We start from the raw sequence: 20,713 nt of genomic DNA on the forward strand, positions 1-20,713 counted from the left end.
GGGAAGTCTCCCTGACATCTTTGTTATATATGTGGACAACGGTTTAAATATCTGCCATTATTTCACCTTAAATACTTCAAAAGCAAAACACTTATACTCAACTATATGCACACACGCCAATGCAATTTATTTTTTCCACACACACTATGTGCACATCCCCCCAGTAGAAGTGGAAGGAATCACGCTGGCTTCAAAAGTTGCTTTGAACCCCGAATATTACTTCTTGGAATAACGCTTATTTAGTGGTGATAACTGGACTGTTTAAAATTCAGACTGAACTATTTTTCCCTTTGTCTTTAAAGATAACGTGTAAAACGAACTATAACAATGAAGAGACTTTAGTTATGGAAACATCCTCAAACAAACAAACAAAAAACACCAAAAAACTACATCAGCAGTCCAACTTCATTTCTTTTAACATAAAGATTAAAATTAGGTTTATTAATGAAGAGATCTGGTGTGCAGACAAATAATCTTCACAGAAAAGCAGAACGCAAAATACACCTTTTCTCAAACAGTAAGACTTCATGTTTCCTCCATTCATTTAGCCTCCCCACTTACACTCAGAACTCATCTTAGCAACTCCCAATGGCATTCAAGTTTCTCTTCTGCCTCCAGAAGTTTGCAGATGAGATGACAATATTAAGGTAAGAGTATTTTTCCCCTCTACAGAGATTTCCTGAAGCAGACATTAGTCTAAGCAACAGTAGTTCAATTAAGCCTTTGAACACCAGACTAGGATTTATCACTACATTTGACTTGAACGTTGCATTGGTATTGCATTGGTTTCCCTTGAGTTAGAAATAGGTAGGGAAACAAAAATACTTGGAAAATTCTGAAAATACTCCATGCATTATTCCAATACAGTTAGTATTTTTAATTCCCCCTCCTTGATTTTCTGGGACATATCTCATGAATTAGACCTGAATGTTCATCATACCCTTTATTTTGTCTTTCTCTATCAGTTAGTGTACACACTTCACTAGGAACCTCCTACATACACTGTAGTCAAATTGGAATGTTACAAAGCATGAGGAAATACATGATTTTGGTTGGACTGACTTCTACCGAAATCCCTGAAGTAAGCCTGGAGCACATGCCTCACTAGAAGCAATAAAACTGGGATCAAGCACTGAAAAGAATTTCCCCCACTCAGACGGCACTGAATCGTTGCTAACTAGGGATTAACTTTGAACTAGAAGCGCAAGACTGAATTTTCCCAACAGTGATTTATCATCAGTGGTTACAACTGCAGATAGTCCTTATATTTCTGTAAAAGCACAATTTCTTTACTAACTTTTTATGTCCTTAAACTCCAAGATTCCACAGACTTTCATGTTTCAAATGTAAGCATATATTGTGTACAAATAAACAAATCTTTTATTACCTTTAAAAACAATATAATGAATATCCAGGTAATGCAGTGAGAGAAAAAGGTGAACTCTGCATTAGCCTCTTGTAATCATTAATGTTTTTATCAAATTTCTTCTAATTTAATTATTTTCTAAAAGAAGTAACATCTGTCCCCCTCCATAAGAGTTTTTCTCCTTATGTGATCTATCATTTGTTGCATCTCTTTCTTTTTTGGAGGCTTGAACGCTGTTTCCAGTAATGGTCAAACAGACAGCCACAATATCAACCTTAGCAAGTGGATTATACAACGTGAATCCCTGTTAGCTTCCCCCTCTCCTGCTATAGATGCTTACTAATTTCTTACTTACTGGTTCTATTTTCAGCGCATTTCTGTAGCTCCCGAAGAAAGATGCTTGTGCTTTTAGAAATGCTCTTGCAACACCATCTCCAGTGGTTGTAGACACTTTCTTCAATCTGCTCTTTAGTGCAGAAACCTGAAATCACATAACCAGTTTAGATTACTCTCATATCACAAAGCTTAACACTTTGGGACACAGCTAAAAGTAAAAGCTCTCACCACAGCAGCAAATTTTAACAAAAAGAGACACTGTGAATTCAGAGCTGAATTCTTCTGTCCTAAAATCACTACTCTCTCAGCTAAGATACAATGGATTCTATTCAAAAACCAATAGGAAGATAAAAGGTTCATTTCAACCTTCTTTCCTACTTAAAACGGGCCACTAACATGCTGGTAGGTACTATTTTACAGTTAACCCATGAAATTCTGTGTCATTCTTGATTAGAATCCAGGAAAGAATTTTAGCTAAATTAATTAAAACTTCAGACTAATAAGGATTTACTATCTTTTTTTTTTTTTTTTTTTACTGATATCAAAATGAAATTTAATAGTGAACAAAAAAACACCTTCTCTTGCAAATAGAATCCTACAAGTATTGTACATGCACCTCAGAGAGCTGGCACAGAAACTCTTCTAACCAGGCCATCCATCACCAACACAGCTAAGCTATTTAAAGAAAAAACTCCACAGGTCTTGAAAATTTGCTTACCACAAGCATATGCCATGTATTTTAGGGGTATATTCCCTTGTATTTTAGAGACTTAATGCAAAATAACGAGTTTTATTTATGCCTTTGGCAGGTTCCCTTGGCCTGCACCCAGCTGCCCACCCAGCCTCTCTCTCACTCCCCACCTCAACAGGACGGGGGGGAGAAAACACGATGAAAAGCTTGTGGGTTGACATAGAAACAGGGAGATCACTTACCAGTCACCATCACTGGCAAAAATGGTGAAAATTAATTTAATTTAGCCTCTTCCTCAGACTCAACTCCGCTCCTTCATTCCCCACTCCTCTATTTCCTCACATGGCACTGGGGTTCAGTCAGTCCAAAACAGCCCTGCTTCCACCCCTTCCACCTCACACTTTTACTCACTTGTAAGGGTTTTGCCCTTTCTTATATACACTTTCCCAGAGCACCGCCTGCCCTGCTAACAGGCCCAGCTGTGGGGCTGCTGTGGAGCCGGCTGGAACCGGCTGCGTCCAGCACAGGGCAGCCCCGGCCTCTCCTCACGGAGGCCCCTGCAGCCAACCCCTCACCAGACACCCAGCGCAGCGCAGGAAACAAAACCTACAATTTTAAAGAAGTCTCAAATTAACGAAGACATTCTGTCCTTCAAAACAGTCAACATGAAGGTTTTTTCTTCCTGTTTCTCCAAAGATCTGAACCACCTGCGTGTTGGATGATTCTTCTCTTAACCTTCGTAGCCCATCCACTCCCACGGTGGAGCTGTTTAATTACCTCAGCACTCTGAGGTGCACTTCAGATGAACACAGCTGCCCCATTACCTTTTACACAAAGACACTTACCAGTCAAACTTTGGCAGATATTACACAAATTCATTTCTATGCAGAGAAAGTTAAAATTACTACGATCCAGGTTACCTGAATATTCTTTGCTTTCTGTGTTTGCCCAAGGCTTAAGTTTTAAGGCTCATCCAATACTGTTCTCTGCACTTCAGAATTTCTCATACATGCAAGAAGGTTCGTAGCTTGGTATCTCTTTTCTAATACTTAGAGCTCAGTAACTACTGAAGTAAGGTTGTGTATCTATATATTATTGTTAGTGACAGCATTTTTCTTTTCCAAACACAAGCTGTGAAAAGAGATGAAAAACCTTTCAAAGACTTAACATCAAGCTTGCTGTGTCTGTGCTGCAGCAGTTATGGGTTTGTTAAATCATTAACAAATAGTTATGTCAGCAGCAATTTTTTAGTATTGGAGACAGAGCCAGAACAAGATACTTTTTCAAGACAGATCGTACAGAACACACAGAAATACAGAAAAAGCAAGCTGGGCATTTGTTCTTGAAATAAATTCACCTGTTTCTTTTAGAGGACATGGTTGCATAATGTGCAAAGCTCAAGAGTGATGGGATATCTTATGCAAAAGGCAGGAAGGAGTAAGAAATTTCAAAAGAAAAGCAGAAAAACAGGAAGCTCCTGGTCATCTTGATTTGCAGAAGAACACGACTCCACAAATACCCATATTATGAATTTAACAGAAATAATTCTATCAATAATCAGCAAATCTTCCTTATAACTCAAATGTTTTTCTGAAAAACTCCATCAGGCCAGCTATATACTTCACACTACAAAAGAGACATCATAGGAGTATTTATATTTACAAAGTCAGGAAATTCTGCTCTAGGGAACACAACTAAATGTATTTCTGAGAATATGAACAGTATCTCAAAATACACACTCATCGTTCAAATGTTCACATTAATTTCCAAGACCTTTCCACACCCCTCCTCCACCTCGTAACAAAAAACTTATTCCAGGATCATTCACATCTCCAAAATTGTAAGAAATAAGCTTTTCTGTCTCAGGGTTTTGCTATCAGCCTGCCCTTTAGTAAATTGGTTTTACTGAACAACTGCTCAAGTGCTTCAGTTTTACCCCTCCTGTAAGTACATCCCTCACTTGCTCCTTCAGTAGTTTGAGATTTGTGGAGGGCACTAAAGTGACTCCTCATCTCGCTGTATAGGTTTTAAATATATAAATACGGATATTTCTGGTTGTGTTTACTAAAACAGTTCAAAAGAGATTTGCTTTCACTTCTTTCTTCATCTTCTGTTGTAGAAGGATTTTCATTACAACTATTCGGTATAACAGAAATAATCAAGAACATGTCCAGTATTGTTTATAAATCTGAATGCTGTGGCTTATGCCAATGATCCATGCATTAATAAGCCTATAAGCACAAGTTGACATAATACAGATTTATTACAGATTAACAGATTTATTATTTATAGATAAACAGATTTATTGGAAGGTCTTCCATGTCCCAAAATCAAGCTTACTGCTATTCAGTGAGATAATATCTCTCAAGGAGCTCTGTTACTCTCAAAACGTAACAGCTTAATCAGATTTTCAACATGTTTGAAGTTTGTTAATTTCCATGTTTTTAAGGGGTCTGATGATAGTTGTAGTGATGAAATATAACTTTATTTCCTGTATTTGCTTCAGTTAACCATTTAAAGGTAGTTCTTAAAAATGCAATGAAGTGTCTATATCTCTGAGTACCTTCCAAATCCATCCCAAACCTTTTTCAGTGATTTTCTTTAACAATTCATGTGAAGAATTTGCCATCTATATAGAAAAAAAAAAAAAAAAAAAAAGACTGCATTCTCAGTTGCACAACAAACTAAAAGCTCAGAAAGCTAGTTAGAGCCTTCTACACCACAGAAGTAGAATAGTGATAGTTTTTTTGGTAATTCCTTAGGCTTTCAGATCATTTGTTTTCTTGTAAGACTAAATCTAACACTACATGATGTCTGTTTTATATACATACACATTTACTCTTTCAATCAAGTTTTTTGCAATAGGGATTTTATTTATTTTTTAAATCAATGTTAACAACAAAATATTGTTATTCTGAAGAAACTAGTAAGTTGGAGGAAAAAAATTTTATTTTCACTCTGGGATCAGTTAATACATAAGAAATTACACTACCCAAGCAGAATTCTGATTTTTTTAGAATTATGTTTTTTTCCTGCCTAAAGAAGTAGTAGTACTTTTATAAAAATAAGACTGTGACCACTCAATATCAAGATTATTTCTAGCCAAACAGACACATATACATACAGTCTACCCTTAGAGTGTTTTTAAAGAAGATTTTTATACTTCTGGCAGTTCAGGTTTAAAGGTCAGATTTAAACTATCACCATGTTTCAAAATGCAATCTGTGCAATGCAGCATAATGAAATGGTTCAGTAAAGGTGCTAGTGGAAATTCTTTTAATTAGGTCCAAGGCTTTTCAGTTGTCAACATGAATAAAGCAAGAAACATTCTATTGCAAACAGTGTAAGAAATAAAAATGGATTCACCTTTAAGAAAATGGTTTTGTTATAGAGTTGCAGTTTAGTACTTCTTGCTCCCCTGAAAGCAGTTAATTTCCCACTAAGTGGAAAAACAGTAACATAGGCTTCCTGCTTGTGGTAACTCGCTAACGAATGGACAGAACTAAATTCCTGACAGCCTAAAATATTCATTGACTAACACAAATGTGCAATACTAAAACAGCCATCAGATATGTAAGATCTGTTTGCTGCAGCCTACCGTATATTAGGCAATGCATCAGTCCTTCATTTAATAAAAAATACAAGTCGACAGAGTGAGCATTCCTTGTAATATGAAGCTCTGACTACAACTAAGCCTAGAAGATGACACTTATTTGGAAATACATGATAAATCCATAAGGGTTGCATAAAAAAAAAAATACTACCCCCTCTTTGCTATTCCTTGCAACACAGACGGTGGTGTAGGAGACTTGTCAGCAGCAGATGCACTTATTGTAATCACAGTCCTTAATAAATCTCTTTTTTTAATATTGACTATTTTAAAGGAAAGTAACTTCCCAGGGTGCTCTCAGGCTGCCAGATTTTCAGCAAGCTATCAGAAGCAGAAGGTGATGGAGGGACAGTTTTTCACATTTCAAATAGTTAATCAGTAACAGTAGTAAACACCTTGATTTTCAGGTACCCGCCCTGAACAATTCAGGAAATCTGACTGCTGGTATTGCTGAGGTAAATCAAGGCAAACAAATGACTTAATCTGATTCTGCTAGAACTCTCTCAATACTATCCAGCTTCTGTGACACAAACATTAACTGGAAAGACACGTTACTGTAGCCCACGTTCATTTGGATACTAGTAGTGAAGGAGCAATGAATACTTATTCTACATTGCTGATAATCAACAGTATAGGTAGCGACATCACTGTCATGAAACTTGAACATGACCCAATACTTTAAACTCCAGAATAATCATAGGACTTAAGGGCACTGTTTTACTTCATTTAAAAGGCTGAGAGGACAAGAGGGGCTTTAAAGTATTTCCACTGGATTAATGGATTAATTACCCAATGGCAAATGCATCACACAGATGTTTTTCCTCAATGCTGAATATAGATAGATTTAATTTAGCAAAATAAATTTTGTGTATATTCAGCAGTGCATGAATTACTTACTGTTCACATTAAGTAGCCGGACTGGCAGAATAGTTTCACAAAACAGCCATTTACGAGAATGAAACTGTTGAAGACATTTTTAGTTTCTCAGATCATAAATGCATCTAATTTAGACTGAGACCCATGGGGAGAGAGACTCCCAGAAATTCCCCATCCTCCCAGGGAAGTAAAAAATAAGAAAAAAGAAAAAAAAAAAAGTATAATGGATTGGCTTTACAGTCTCCCTGCTGAGATGAACAACTTGATCCACTTACAGTTCCAAACACATGATGCATGAAAGAACTGACAGAAATTCAATTCTTGCAAAGAAGAGCAGCTGCTCTCTAGTGGTCAAAGCCAAATATTAAGCAGTATGAAGGAAAGGAAAAGACCTAGAGGAGAATACTTCATTATCTAGGTAACTAAAATAATGAAACAAAGCTAAATAAGACATAAACACTGATCCCAAACATTAATTACACAAAGCAACACGATTCAAGTTTAGGCTTTGTTACAACAAATATTAATCCCAGCTGTATTTATATAGCAGTTGTGAAAAAAAATACACCATGTACGCTATTTGTGAGCCATGCCAGTTAATTGAATTTGCTGGCAGCACTTCCTCTGCTATGCTCCAACATCCTCCAAGATAAAATGTAGCTTTTAAATAGACCTGTGGAAAACTGAATCAAGAAATTTGAACTAATAAAACACAACTCTTTACTGTTATAAAAGTAAAGTAAAAGTAAATAATGAAAGGAAGGAAGTCTCTTAAAATTTATTACATTCCAAAGCTTGAAGTTCTGTGTTTATTGGTCAAGTCTCTTCTGATGTTCTACAGTGCGCCTACAACAGCTCCTTTAATGAAGTCTCATAAAATCTAATATAATACTTGATTGTTGACAAATCATATATATGTTTGAGGCCCAGCACTCACTGTACCCAGACATTTCTTACATAATTCCATGAAATTTACAAGTCTGTCATTTCCCGGGTTGTGGATAATGGCATGAGTGATGACCAGCTGGCAGATTTGGATGCTGGGAGTGAAATCAAAATGAAAAACTATAAAAAGCCTGAAAAATTCATGGAAGTAACTTTTATAGACTAAATGCTTGACTAAAGCCAAGATGTTCACAATCAAGATGGACCTTTTATCTACAGCTCACTGTTTTCGAAGAATGGATCACACCGCAGATCATAGAGAAATGACGGGATGTCACAGTAGGAGGCACTGGGTATTCACCATTACTTGAATTTTTTGTCAAATGGACCAGCTTATATTGAGCTCCCTGCATATCAATTTTATTTCTCAACTACACATAAAAGGTATAGATCTAACTGTCAGCACAACATTTTGAACTAGTAAAAGAAATCCAGATTTTCCCCTGCCATTTTCTGCTAAACAGTCACCCTCTGGCTTAAAAATATCCTCTTACACCCTTATTCGCTTTACCGCTCTTCCCCTTCAGCCTCTTTATTGAAGATGATTACTGTGGGAAGTAACAAGCTGGACATATTTATGTCCCATTAAAGGGATACATGAAGCATTTAAAAAACATTTCTATGAAGTTATTAAAAAATCAATTACCAATAACAAGTCTGAATGAGAAAAAAATAATTTCATAATTATTTGCACTGGGCGGTGCTAAAAGTGAGTATGAAATAGTCCATTTAAAACCATAATACAGGATATAAAATGTACAAAGTTCGTTAAAGCTCATCTAGAAAAAGACAGAAAAAAGATGTCATTTAGAAACAAAAGTCAGCTTAAAACTCATTTTTTTTCTCATCTAATTGAAGAGATAAAGATGATTTCAAATAATACCTCAAAATAACAAAAAAATAAGTTTTGCTTTCTTTTTTCGTGTTCAGATATACCAAACACTGTGTGTTTTACATCTGTTGTGTCCTTCCCCTGCTCACCCCCAAAAAAGATTAACTCTTCAGATGACCAAAAACTTGATTGTGCTAATCCAAAAGTGGGCTGCTGCAACATTTCTAGCTTAGGAGATCATGAGCTAATTTTCATCAGGAGGCTTAAAAATATATCTGCAAATTTTCAAACATTATTTAACACTTCATAACAGAAAAGAACTGAGGTAAAGCAATTTACTTAAAATAACGAAAGTAACACAATGAGACACCTATATGTACAACTGAACAAGTAAAAAGTATTTACACTTTCAAGTAATGGAATGGTTGAATAAAATCATTTCATACATACCACATCATTTGGAAGGCTCTGAAGGTCATCAAAAGGGGTTTCCAGTGTGTTGGTGTCTACATTAAGAATCACTACATCTTCCAGGGCCATGCTTCTAACTTTCTAAATAGGAGCACATTCAAGAGAGGAGAAAAGAAGATATAAATATGTAGAGTTAAATCCTATGCATAAAGGACACGAGTGATAGCATAACATCATGGTATTACAAAACTCAACCCTTTTAAGTAACGCCAACATTCCTGTCTGTCACCACTTGTTTTATTTATTTATCTTACAATGTTGAAAAATCAACCCGTAATTTGTGGACAGGAATTTCTAATGCTGTACATACTGAAATTTTTGAAACCACAGAGTTGCTGGTTGAGATTATTCAAGCAAAAAGTTATCTCAAGCACCTCTACTAATGTTTATATTTACTCTGATATCCTATTTGCAAATTTAGAAGCTTGTAGCTAAGTGAAGATTTCAAGTTCTTTTTGAATTCAGAAATTAATTTAAATAACAATAAATAGTGGCTTTTCCAGTAGGTATGAGCTGTATTAAGTCAAAAATTAGATCTGTTTTCTAAATTCTAGGTTGAACCTTGTGTCCCCACTGCAGACAAATTTACAACTATTTAAGCCATGTTGACACTACAGAGGTTAAAAAAAAACAAACAAAAAAACAACAGCAAATTAAGACAAAAGCTCCACCATATCCTGATCTTGTAATGTTATGTGAATTTACATTTTTGATCCTGCTTCCATTAATTGAGATGTCTAATCTTCTTTAACTGTTTAAACCTTTGGTAACTACATACAGAATTATAACTTACATCTCACTGAAGAAAAATTAGAACATTTGACTAAATAACTAAAGGTATCAGTAATCTAAGCAAATTTAAGCATTGCCAGACTTTGTTTCCCTGCTTAAACAACAGTAAATGAATCACTGGTATGAAAGAGAACAATATTTATGTATTTATTTTAACACTTTTTCCACTAACAGCACAATTGATTTTTTTGACTAATTGTACATAGCTAAGTCCTTTTCAAATCTAGCTTTGTAAATTCAAAATCAGAAAAAGTGTAACTGCAAAATATGGTGATTAAGGAAATTTCCCACTGACACTGTAAACAAACATTCAAGTACCTAAATACCTACAGTACTAAATGAGAGTTATTGAGGAGGTAAATTAACAAAAACATACTCATTTTTTAATTAAGATTTTGTGGGGTGGGGGGAATTGTTTCCTTTAAAAGAAAGGAAATAAAACTCTAAAACAATGGCAACTTTGAGCCTTAGGCATCTAAATAATTACCTTCAGTTTTCCTCTGTCTATAAATAAAGCTGCTGTGTACTTAAAGGAGGGGGTGGAAATGCACCAAAAAAAGCCAACAACTATTAAAAAACACTTTGCAGACATTTAAGTTTAGGTCTTCCATGAGAATTTTCTTTGACTTAAATGGAAAAATGTTACTTTTAATGCTTTCCACACAAAAAGCCCAAGTAGTGCATGACAAACCAGGTACTTTCCTCTCCATTTCAGGAACCAAAGGTCACTCGCATGGCTGCATCTGATAAACTCTAAAGCAATCCAGGAGTCTTGCTCCTTCTAGGAGTCCGGAAGCACCAGACAAACTGATTTGCTCCTTCCTGTTTCAGAAAATTAAAAATCGCACTTATACTCAGAGGAGTCTAAAACGCTCCAACAAAAAGGTCTTGCAATGCACTTAACCAAAGCCAGAAGCTTGTCAAAATCAAGTGCTAGTAGGACAAGACAGAAGGAATTAGAACCTTCTCTTGAATATTGCCAAAGAAGCAACAAATGTGCTCAAACTTGTCAATGAGTGTTTTTGTAACTTTGGTGGCGAATCCGCGCCTTCGCATCAGCACTACATTGGGCTTTTCTGTAGCAAAGTCCAGGCTTTTCCCAAGCTGGAATCTGCCAAGGAGCATAATACAAAACGATTCAGTTCACCATGCAAGGACTATAAATGCTTATCAATGTAATCACCTCCACATTTAGCCCTGAAATAACTGCATCTGAAAGGAAGGCTGGTGTTCAACTCTGCTGCGCTATACCTTTACAGAGCGAAGAGCGTAACCTTACTTTAAACTTCTCAATAGTTCTATTAAGACCGGGGATTTCCCTGGAGACAAACCCTCAAATTTAATAAAACACCTGATAATAACTTGATTTATTGCATCTGGCATTGTATTTGACAAAAAAAAAAAAGATAAAACACAATTTTTCAGTGGTCCAGTTGTGCCTTATCCTAGAGAAATGCAGACTGACCAGTTCATCTTGATCCTTTTTGTCATCTTTCCTTTCGCTATAATCTTTAATAAAGGTATTATGAGATAAATGTACTACCTATCAGCCTAGCTGTATCTGGAAATAAAAGCATTTACTCTGTTGTTGGAATTTCAGTAGAAACTCCCAGCATCCAATGCACTCTTCCTATTAAATCCCACCACACTCTATAAATTGCAACTCTGTGTAGAATATTTCACAGGTAGGCTTTGCAAGTTGTCACAGTTTTTGTCAAAATATGAAGGGATGGGCACTAAGCTTTATATAGTTATATTCCATATTTCACAACTTCCTTAATATCAAAACAAAATTTTACAAACGAATTGATACCCATTAAACAGAATAAGCTATATTCAATAAGTTCATATTTTGCAGAAAAACACATGGAGAAGCAAAACCAAGAAGAAATATGAACATTACTGTTTGCTTATCCAAACTTACTGCATACTAGGGATTTGCTGAGTCAAAAGATATGATGCAGTGAAAATGTGCATCACTACTGCAAGCCTTTCTTAACCAACCTTACCGGATTCCTCGTAGCCATAATTAATCATCTAAACCCAACCAAATCGGACTAACATCTACACCTGCCTTTTATTTTATATGTCTCTGTTTAAAAGAGCGGAGAGGTAAGGAAAGCTGGTTTAACAAGCACACTGAACCCATTGTTTATGGCCTCTATAAACATGGCTTAGTAAGAATTACTGACTTAATCAGAGAGAACTTATCTCCTGGTGAAAAGAGCACTTTAAATTTCAGAAATGGCACCTTTACTGTGAAAATCTCTTAACTTTTCAAACAAACTCCAGGGGGCCTTAAACACCAGGTCAGTAAATAAGCAGCAGTTAGTATGATCTGTCCTGCTCACAAGCAGCCAAACACTTGAAGTAATTTAAATGTTTTATGTGAAAGGTAGCAAAACCACTGACAAAATATATGGAAATATTAAGGGGTGCTCCTCTGTTTCACATGCGTCATATGACAGAAGAAATATTCATCAATAATACTAATGCCAGTTTATGCTAAATGTTATTTTATTATCACTATTGGCAGCCGGCAGTTTTTGATTTTCCTACCATAAAAACAACTGAGCTAAACTTCATACAGATGAACAATGGTATTGGATATTTCCTTAAAACAACAACAACTAAAAAACAACAAAACAAACACACACACAAGAAGGAAAAAAAAAAAAAAAAGAAAAAAAGAGGTTTATGCATCTTCATTGCTAAATTGGTGCCAAAACATAAACCAAGTTTATCATGAGGTTTCATAACCAGCCACAAATGGATCAACATATTAAAGATGTTGCAACAATAGAGAAAAGAAAATTCACCTTCCGGTAATTATTTTGGAATCTTAAAAAAAAATACTTTAAAAACAACAACTAGTATTTGTAGTAGATACTTGGTACATTATACTTGAAACTATTATGGAATTATGATCCACAAGTCTAAAATCCATTTGTTTAATGAGTTGTCTCTACTTAGTTAATAGTTTCCATTTATTTTCTTAAGAACGCCACAACACCGCAGACAACAATGTGTCAATCTGGCTGCCAGAAGCAGGAAAGGCAGCGGATATAAAATTTTATTATTTCATGCCCCAACAGCAGCCAGAAGGACTTAATGAAATCACCCTCAGATTTACAACCTGAAATAGCTATTCAGCAGACAAGCGTGGTTAGGCTGGATGTGCCCCTTGACCTTGCAGCCCTTTGATCTGGCCCAGCAGGTGGCCTGCGCCCCCCTCTGTGCATCTTCCACTCTTCCGCCACCCCCGACCTTGATGTGCAGGCCCTGATCCTGTACAGGTGATTCTCGAGATCCTTATCACAAGCAGCTGTTGCTAACTGAGTGACAAACATCACTAGTGCTGCTCTAACACCACCGTACAACAGCAGCAAAACCTTCCGCAGGCACTGGTGAGCCCGCTCGGTACCGCAGGACTTGGGTTTCTTCCAACGTGTCCTGCAGGCATCCCCCCTGCTCCAGAATCTCCCACTAAAGCACAGTGGTTAGTTTAATTTTTCCAACAGTTGCAGAAGAGGCAGTTTAATAAGTAATTTCTCATGTTTTTACATGCGTTTTACTCTTGAAACCACGTATAGCCATACTTACCATATTTGTGAGTGCCCAAATTACATTTAATTTTTTCAGATTTGGATTTCAGAACACCCAGTATATAACCCCATCATTTAAGCCCTGCAAAAAAAACACACCCTACACTTCCTCAGTTCTAGGTAAAAAATTCAGTGATTTACGAATCTTAAATGGCTTGAAAAAAGCTAAATACTACTCTCCAATCAAAAAATTTCATTAGCAATTAACACTACGGTGGAAGATGCCAGTGTTCAGGGTGTTTTCTGCAAACAGACAGCCAATAATTCCCCCAGTACTCCACGTGGCACTGCCAGCACAAAGCCCAGGCCGATCTATGCTGTTTCTCAGAGTCTTAGCTCACTCTGTGTCAGCTACCTGGCATATAATAGGACCGGACCACAAGCAGTGCGTACTCTTGTCTACCTGAAAAAGACAACAATCTGCCAAAAAAGTGCTCCCAGAATACATGCACAGGGTTCAGAGGGCTGAACACAGCCTTCTATTCATCTGTCTGCATAAGGGGAAGACTATCAATGTGAAATGAGATCAGCTGCTGTGTCCTACCACATTAAAAATAGGAAGAATTTTAGTGAAACTTCTTTTTCTGACGTGAACATATTTACTCCTACTAAGTTAAAATAAAACAAAACTCTTCTCATGTCTGATATGTACAACTGCCTTTCATGGTAAGGAAGAATTCATCCCAACAACTGCAATGCCAAGTTTCACACACACACTTAGTCTGGAAAATTTCGTGAGAATTAAAACTCTGAAGTCCCAGATGAAGTCCTCAAGTGACTGGAATCTTAAAAATAAATAGACAAGTAAATATACTTTTCTCATCTTTAAATTCATTTCTAAATACTGCTTTTGTGCCCTGAATAGAGCATGATAAGGCTGGGCATTACTGTAACTTGCACGACGGAGGCCTGGCACAGCAGATTATACTGCCAGCAGCGCGCTATCTGACAGCTAAAAGGAACCGTTCCCAGTGGTAATGGGAACCACATGTGCCTGAATTCCAATAGGTAGTCCACTAGGTCAAGGGCATTCCTCTTCCATCAGCGCCATCACACTAACAACCTTCACTACAGAAGCAGTTGCCGAAACAATCGTTTACTAAGACAAAATGGAAAAGGCTGCCAGCTAAGTTTGACACCGCTTGTAACAGAAAGGTGAATTTAATGTAACACGAATACTAAAACAGCATGAGGGATGCAGGTAGAAAGTAAGATTATGAAAGGGATGTGTTCATTTGATGGAGTTTCATCTTCCTATCTTGTTATTTATCAGTACTAAGTACTTATCTTCATCTAATATGAATTCAATTAGTTCTGTAAGCATGTTCCATTATTCATGTGATAGCTCCAGCCTTGCTTATCCAGCAGCTTATAAACTTTTAGCCTTCTTTGAAGTCACTTTATGGATTGCTAAATGGAAATCTTATAAAGAATGACTAACTAGGTGATGATAGAAAAGCTGAAAAATAAGAGCACAAAACACAGCTTTATATTTTCTACCAAGATTTTCCCTCATAAATCAGCCAGAGCCCTCTGACCTACAACAGGAGATTATCTTATCTCACAGGAGAACATTTCAGTCACAGCAAATTAGATTTAACAGTCAATGGATATGCTTGATATTTTAATCATAAGAAAAATTTGTCATTTTCCATTAAAATAACTGTTTCTCCTACAGAGACCCCATATAACATGGGAAACTAGAAACTAGCTGAGATGCTAACTAACTAGTTTGACAAAAACCCTCTGGAGGTGCAACAGCGGGTGCATTTTGTTTTAAAGCATTGTAACTGCTACTGTATTTCTTCCAGAGGACCTACTCCAAGATAAGGAGAGCAAAAGCACACAAAAGCAACACCAAAGCTGGAAAATTTTCCTACACTCCACAGTCACCCTTCCCTTTACACCACAGCTTCCCCTGCACAAGTTTAGGCTTCCACTAACGTTTACGCAGCACCGACAAATTATGCAATCAGGGCTGCTGGAGCAGAACCGTGTAACTGCAATTACTCCCCTGGGGCTGTACAGTAGAAGAAGAGCCCACCTGTCTTAACCTGAATGGAAAGCTGGGGAATTAATCCCTTCTTCTGAAACTAGAACATGTGAATTGACAAAACACTTTTAAAGGACTATATGCTGAAATTTCAGCATTTAATGAAAAACGGATACTGGATAATGACAATATTTTTAACTGCCTTTTAAAAATTATTTTGATGTGGAAAAAATAATACAGCATATTTTTAAAAAATGCACAACTGATGGAATATGGGAAAAAATGCTGTTGCTACTAGATTGTTACTCTAACACATAAAAGATATGATTTTATACCTATGTACATAGAAAATGACAAACAGGAGAGTAAGCTTTCAACATCAAAATCAGGCTAAGAGGTAAACTAGTAATGCTCAAATTTGTTTGCCAAATGTCACCTTTCCTTTGCCCTAGACCCAGACTGATTATCCCGTATTTGCTATAAAACAACAGATACAATAGCCCAGTGTGTGATTTTATTTTATTTTTCTGTGGCGAAAGCACAGTTAGCTAGAAGATGCATTTCTATCTGGAAATATTCAATTTATCCTTAAGAGGAGGGGGAGTAGAGAAGACAGGTTTTTTTTTATTTATTTCATTTATTTCATAAGGCACTTTGAATAACTGTATGTTGCCAATGTGTGTGTGTGTTCCAGAATCTCCAACTATTCAAAAGCCGTACTGGATTTAGTACTAAACAGATTTTTTCGCAAGTTACTAAAATGGATGAAAGTTGGCTTCTCCAAGAACTCCTTTTTTTGAATTTTTACAGATGGAGTTTGGAAGGCCTACAGAGCCCTGCAATCTGAAAAAACTGAGACAAAGGAAGAGGTAATATTTGATGTAGCAAGGCAGGGGTGAGACAAAGCAACTCCAAAGTGTAATTATTATTTTTTTCTATACCCATGACCAGGCTGACCACACAGGTCTTTCCAAGAGATGATCTGTGAAAGCTGACAAGTATCTGTACTAAGATGTTCTCTCATCCTCTACCAGGCCTTTTACTCCTTTTTTTTTTTTAGGGTATCTAGCTATTTAAGAATGCCAGTGATTACCTGGCACTGCTATTGGGCAGAAGAATTCTTGCTCAATATGAAAAATATATGCCAGACTACCCCCTAGATATCACTTGGGTTCTGCCTATGCAGTATTCAAATTTAATTATCAAAAATCCCTTTAACAAAAACATTTTATATACAAACAAATGTCCATGTTGACATTTAGAATAATTGCTTATTCACTAACACATTGCACTGTAATTCTGTACTTTATTTAGCAATATAAAGGGCATCTGTGGTCAAGCAGGGGGGAGCCCTGCATATTCTATCTAGCTCCTCATGAAAAAGGTGACTTCTAAGAAATTACGTCACATTAATACTGGGAAAAAAGGGGAAGTTACATAGCATAAAAACCTAAGTTTTAAAAACACAGAGACATAGAAGATCATTATTACATAAATATGCCTCAGTGAAAGAAAATGTTTGATCAATATTTCCACAGAAGGTATAAATTTTATGGAAATACAAAACCAAATATTCTAGTAATATGCATTATTTTGTGGGAAGAAAAATTCAGCATTGTAAATTGTTGCATATCCTAAGCTTAAATTTCCAAACACAGCTATCTAAAACAGGGACACAAGTCAATTAGTTTCCAAGGGCACTTGCAATGCCTACTGTTCAACACTGCTTACTAATTTAAGTACCTACAGAAGGGCAGTGCTTTCTTTGAAGGAATGGCTCTTCCCATATCGAGCACATACACGGTGGTCAGACTTCCTGTGTAAAGGGGCACAATTAATAAGGACTAAGATTTTCACGGGGATCTAAGTTAGTAGCTTCTGTGGTCCTCCAGATACTTTTGAGAAAAGTTATCAAGTGTTTCACCAGGATTGGAAGCAGAAGGAAATGTGCTATTTCCACACACACACAGTTAGCAGAATTACTCTGAATTGTTTATATGTGAAGCTTTCTGTGAGGGCTGGTTTTCTGCCAGCTTTGTGTTAACATTAACAGCAAGTTCCTTCTTTTCAGGGTCTTTTTAACATTAAAAAAATTACAAACTGTCTGCAAATGCCTACAAGAGAACTATAACTGTCAACATTTTAGTTTAATATCAGCTCCGCCTTTCTGAATAGAGTAAAACTAGAGGCAGTAAACTATTACATGAAGCAACAGGATGGAGCGGGGAACACACCGTGAGCTCATCGCTGACTGCTAAACTGCAAACAAACTATGCCCAGACAGTACAAGGTACCATTAAGACTCCCTTGAGATTTAACACTATCACGTAAACCTAATTTCAGTTATCTGAACACTCCTAAAGAAATTAACGGGACTATTATATTTTTAAGCATATGAACGAATGTAAAATTATTTGCAGAAATTGGGTCTAAATCATAAAATGACGCATATTTTCAGAAATGTTTAGAAAGACTTACCTCCATCAAACTTAAATGTATTCCAATGAGGTAGGGCATTGGGGCACTGCAAAGTAGAAGAAAAACTTGCTTTACATTCTCGTAATGATGGATTAACACATATGAGTTATAAAATCAGCTACAGGAAGAGACTGGTATACTGGATTAGACTTTAATATATAAATATATATATATATATAAACAAACCACATGTTAACAAAATTTTATTCCATATTTGAAAGACTTGTTTTACTGTGCAATATCCTCTCACTACCATAAGACTTAAATTTCTCTTGACATCAGAATTTCTAAGTTAAAACAGGTACATAAGGGCAGCTATTAAATATATACCTATAAATTAAAATATTGTGGTCTCTTAAAAATATTACAATTTTCTAAGAAATACACAGATTTTTTCTAAACAGTATTGTTTAGGAAGATTGATCCAGTTGTAGTGTTAAGTGGTTTATTTAAAGTATGTGGCAGCCAGTACTACAAGCTTTAATCCTTTGACTATGGGTCCAGGCACATTTTAAATAACTTAGTATCAATCTTGAAATATTTAAAATTATAAAGCAAGGATATAAAAATGACTTTGGAAGATTCTGATTAAGTCCCGAATTATTGTGATACGTTCTGGTATCATTATTCTCTTCAAAATACAAAACTTAAATATATCAATAAGTTCTTATGCCAAATTTGTAGCCTCAAACACAGGTGTTATACTTTTGTTATCAAACAGAACGCTAAGAGAAAGACTGATCTTTTCAGTCTTCTGTTCAGTGATGTTTGCAAACAGCAATATGGACTGTATAACACAGGAAGAATACTGAATCAAAGTTGTATCCTTGTATATACAGTATTTCTAATATTAAGCTTACTACAGAACTCCCACTCAACTAATCAGGGAAAGCTTATATTTGCATTGCTTATTAGAACATATCAAAGAGGATGCCAAAGCTGCTAATTGCAAATATGGCATATACTGCCTGTTAAACTGAAAGCACACAGACAGACACAACTTTTAAAATAGAGCCTCATTTGATTTTGCATACAGAAGCTCAAAGAGCTCATTTTCAATTTCAGATGAAAAAGGAGAGAAATGTCACTGTGCTGCCTTGGATTAAAATATCTTCCATATTGCTTTTATAAACTGGTGCCTACTGTTCAGTAAGGGAAGAACAGTGCTGTAAGAACTACTGCAACACACCAGCAGAAATCACTCTGCTTCTCATTTGGTGAGAAATAACTTTTCAAAAAGTACTATTTGTTGATATGCACATTAATAATTAGCATGTTTATTAATATGCCACCAAGAACTGTTCTTCTGTTGGATGCTGTACCAAGAGATGTGAACAGCCTCTATATTACACATTCTGGATGAAAGGGATGAAATCGCCTTTTTTTTCCCTTCTTTTTGAAGACTTTAAACATATATAACTTCAAAGAATCATACACATTCATTTGTAGGATACTGAAGTGGTGTCTTATCACCTTACAACTTACTGAATTGGATACGCTGGCAAGAATGCCCCTGCCCAAACTTCACCCAGAGTAAAGCACTTTGTGCTAGCCCAGAGGGACTGCTGAATTGTAAACTAACTTGGTGCAAGTCCTAAAGACTTGGCTTCCTTGGGAATTCCACAGGTGAGAACGAGAGCATACATCCAAGTTTTTGGATACAAATTTTTACCATACAACATGATATACACTTACTACATATGGATTGCTGCTCAACTGAGGAGTATTTATTTGTAATTTTGCATGTTTTATTTGTGACAAACATTATCTCTTTCACCCACATCTCTTCATTTCCAATGGCCACATTCCAGGAGCAAGAAAATACCCAGTAATTTCACATTCAAAGTATAAACCATTGGTTTAGCTGCCAGCTGCACAAATGCTCAACTTCCCTGTGTGCCTGGCTACGCTGTTGAGGACTCCTCCAGTATGCACTGAAATGAATGTGTTTCTAATTAAGTAGTTTCAGGAACACGACAGCTTCAATCTCAAAAATACAAAGTCTGAACCTCGGCAGGAAGTCTTAAGACTGCAAATGTCCCATCTAGTGGAACCTTGGCTAATGTAATGAAAGGAAGCAGGAAGAGTGCAGTATTCCAGAAAGCCAGCCATTTATTAATGTGGCCAAAAGCAGAGCCAGTCACCAAGCGTAGGAAAATCTGACTCTGTAAAAGTTAATTAACTCTATCATGTCCATCTGTCACCCACTTGGTTTATCAACAAAACAATGAGAATGCCTAAACCCTTAAAACCATGCACACCCAGTAAGATTTTATGGATCTACAAGACAGGCTTTTAGATGCAAGGATCGATTTAGGATGCAACGACTTCCCTTTTCAATTTTCTAGTGCAAGTCATCACATGTAAAGACAATGCAGCATATAAAGCTATTACAAGGACTGCGTAAAGGCCACAGTAATCTAACTTTTAGCAGTGTTTTCAAAGCTGTTATTTCTTTAAACTTGTATTACTACATGCTAAAAGATTGCAGCCAGATCCTGAATGTGCTACACAATGTATATACACTTGGACAGACTGAAGAAAGCAGAAGGAACAATTTGATGCTATAGCACTAGAGAGTGAGTTTAGCTTACCAATTCATAAATAATATATATATATATAACATGATAAAATAGCTCACGTTTTCCCGATCAATATGAGCCAGCAAACTTTGAAGCAGAAATTTGTTAAATAATGCACTTATTTTGCAAACATTTG

The 20,713-nt window shown here is 36.2% G+C and overlaps 1 protein-coding gene across 12 annotated transcripts in view; it reads right to left on the bottom strand.

The window, feature by feature from the left end:
• Positions 1 to 20,713, bottom strand: part of DENND1A (DENN domain containing 1A) — a 191,663-nt gene that overhangs the window by 71,618 nt on the left and 99,332 nt on the right. For all 12 annotated transcript variants that reach the window (XR_011089171.1, XR_011089169.1, XR_011089170.1 and 9 more), the window contains 3 exons: positions 17,996 to 18,041; positions 9,107 to 9,208; positions 1,722 to 1,847 (listed from right to left, as the gene is read on the bottom strand). Coding sequence is in view for 9 of the 12 variants with exons in the window: in XM_068657021.1 (XP_068513122.1) it covers positions 1,722 to 1,847; positions 9,107 to 9,208; positions 17,996 to 18,041 (274 nt within the window). In the remaining 3 variants the exon portion in view is untranslated. The remainder of the gene's footprint in view (positions 1 to 1,721; positions 1,848 to 9,106; positions 9,209 to 17,995; positions 18,042 to 20,713) is intronic.

Source organism: Anas acuta, chromosome 20 (assembly GCF_963932015.1).
Source record: "Anas acuta chromosome 20, bAnaAcu1.1, whole genome shotgun sequence".
Classification (NCBI taxonomy): domain Eukaryota; kingdom Metazoa; phylum Chordata; class Aves; order Anseriformes; family Anatidae; genus Anas; species Anas acuta.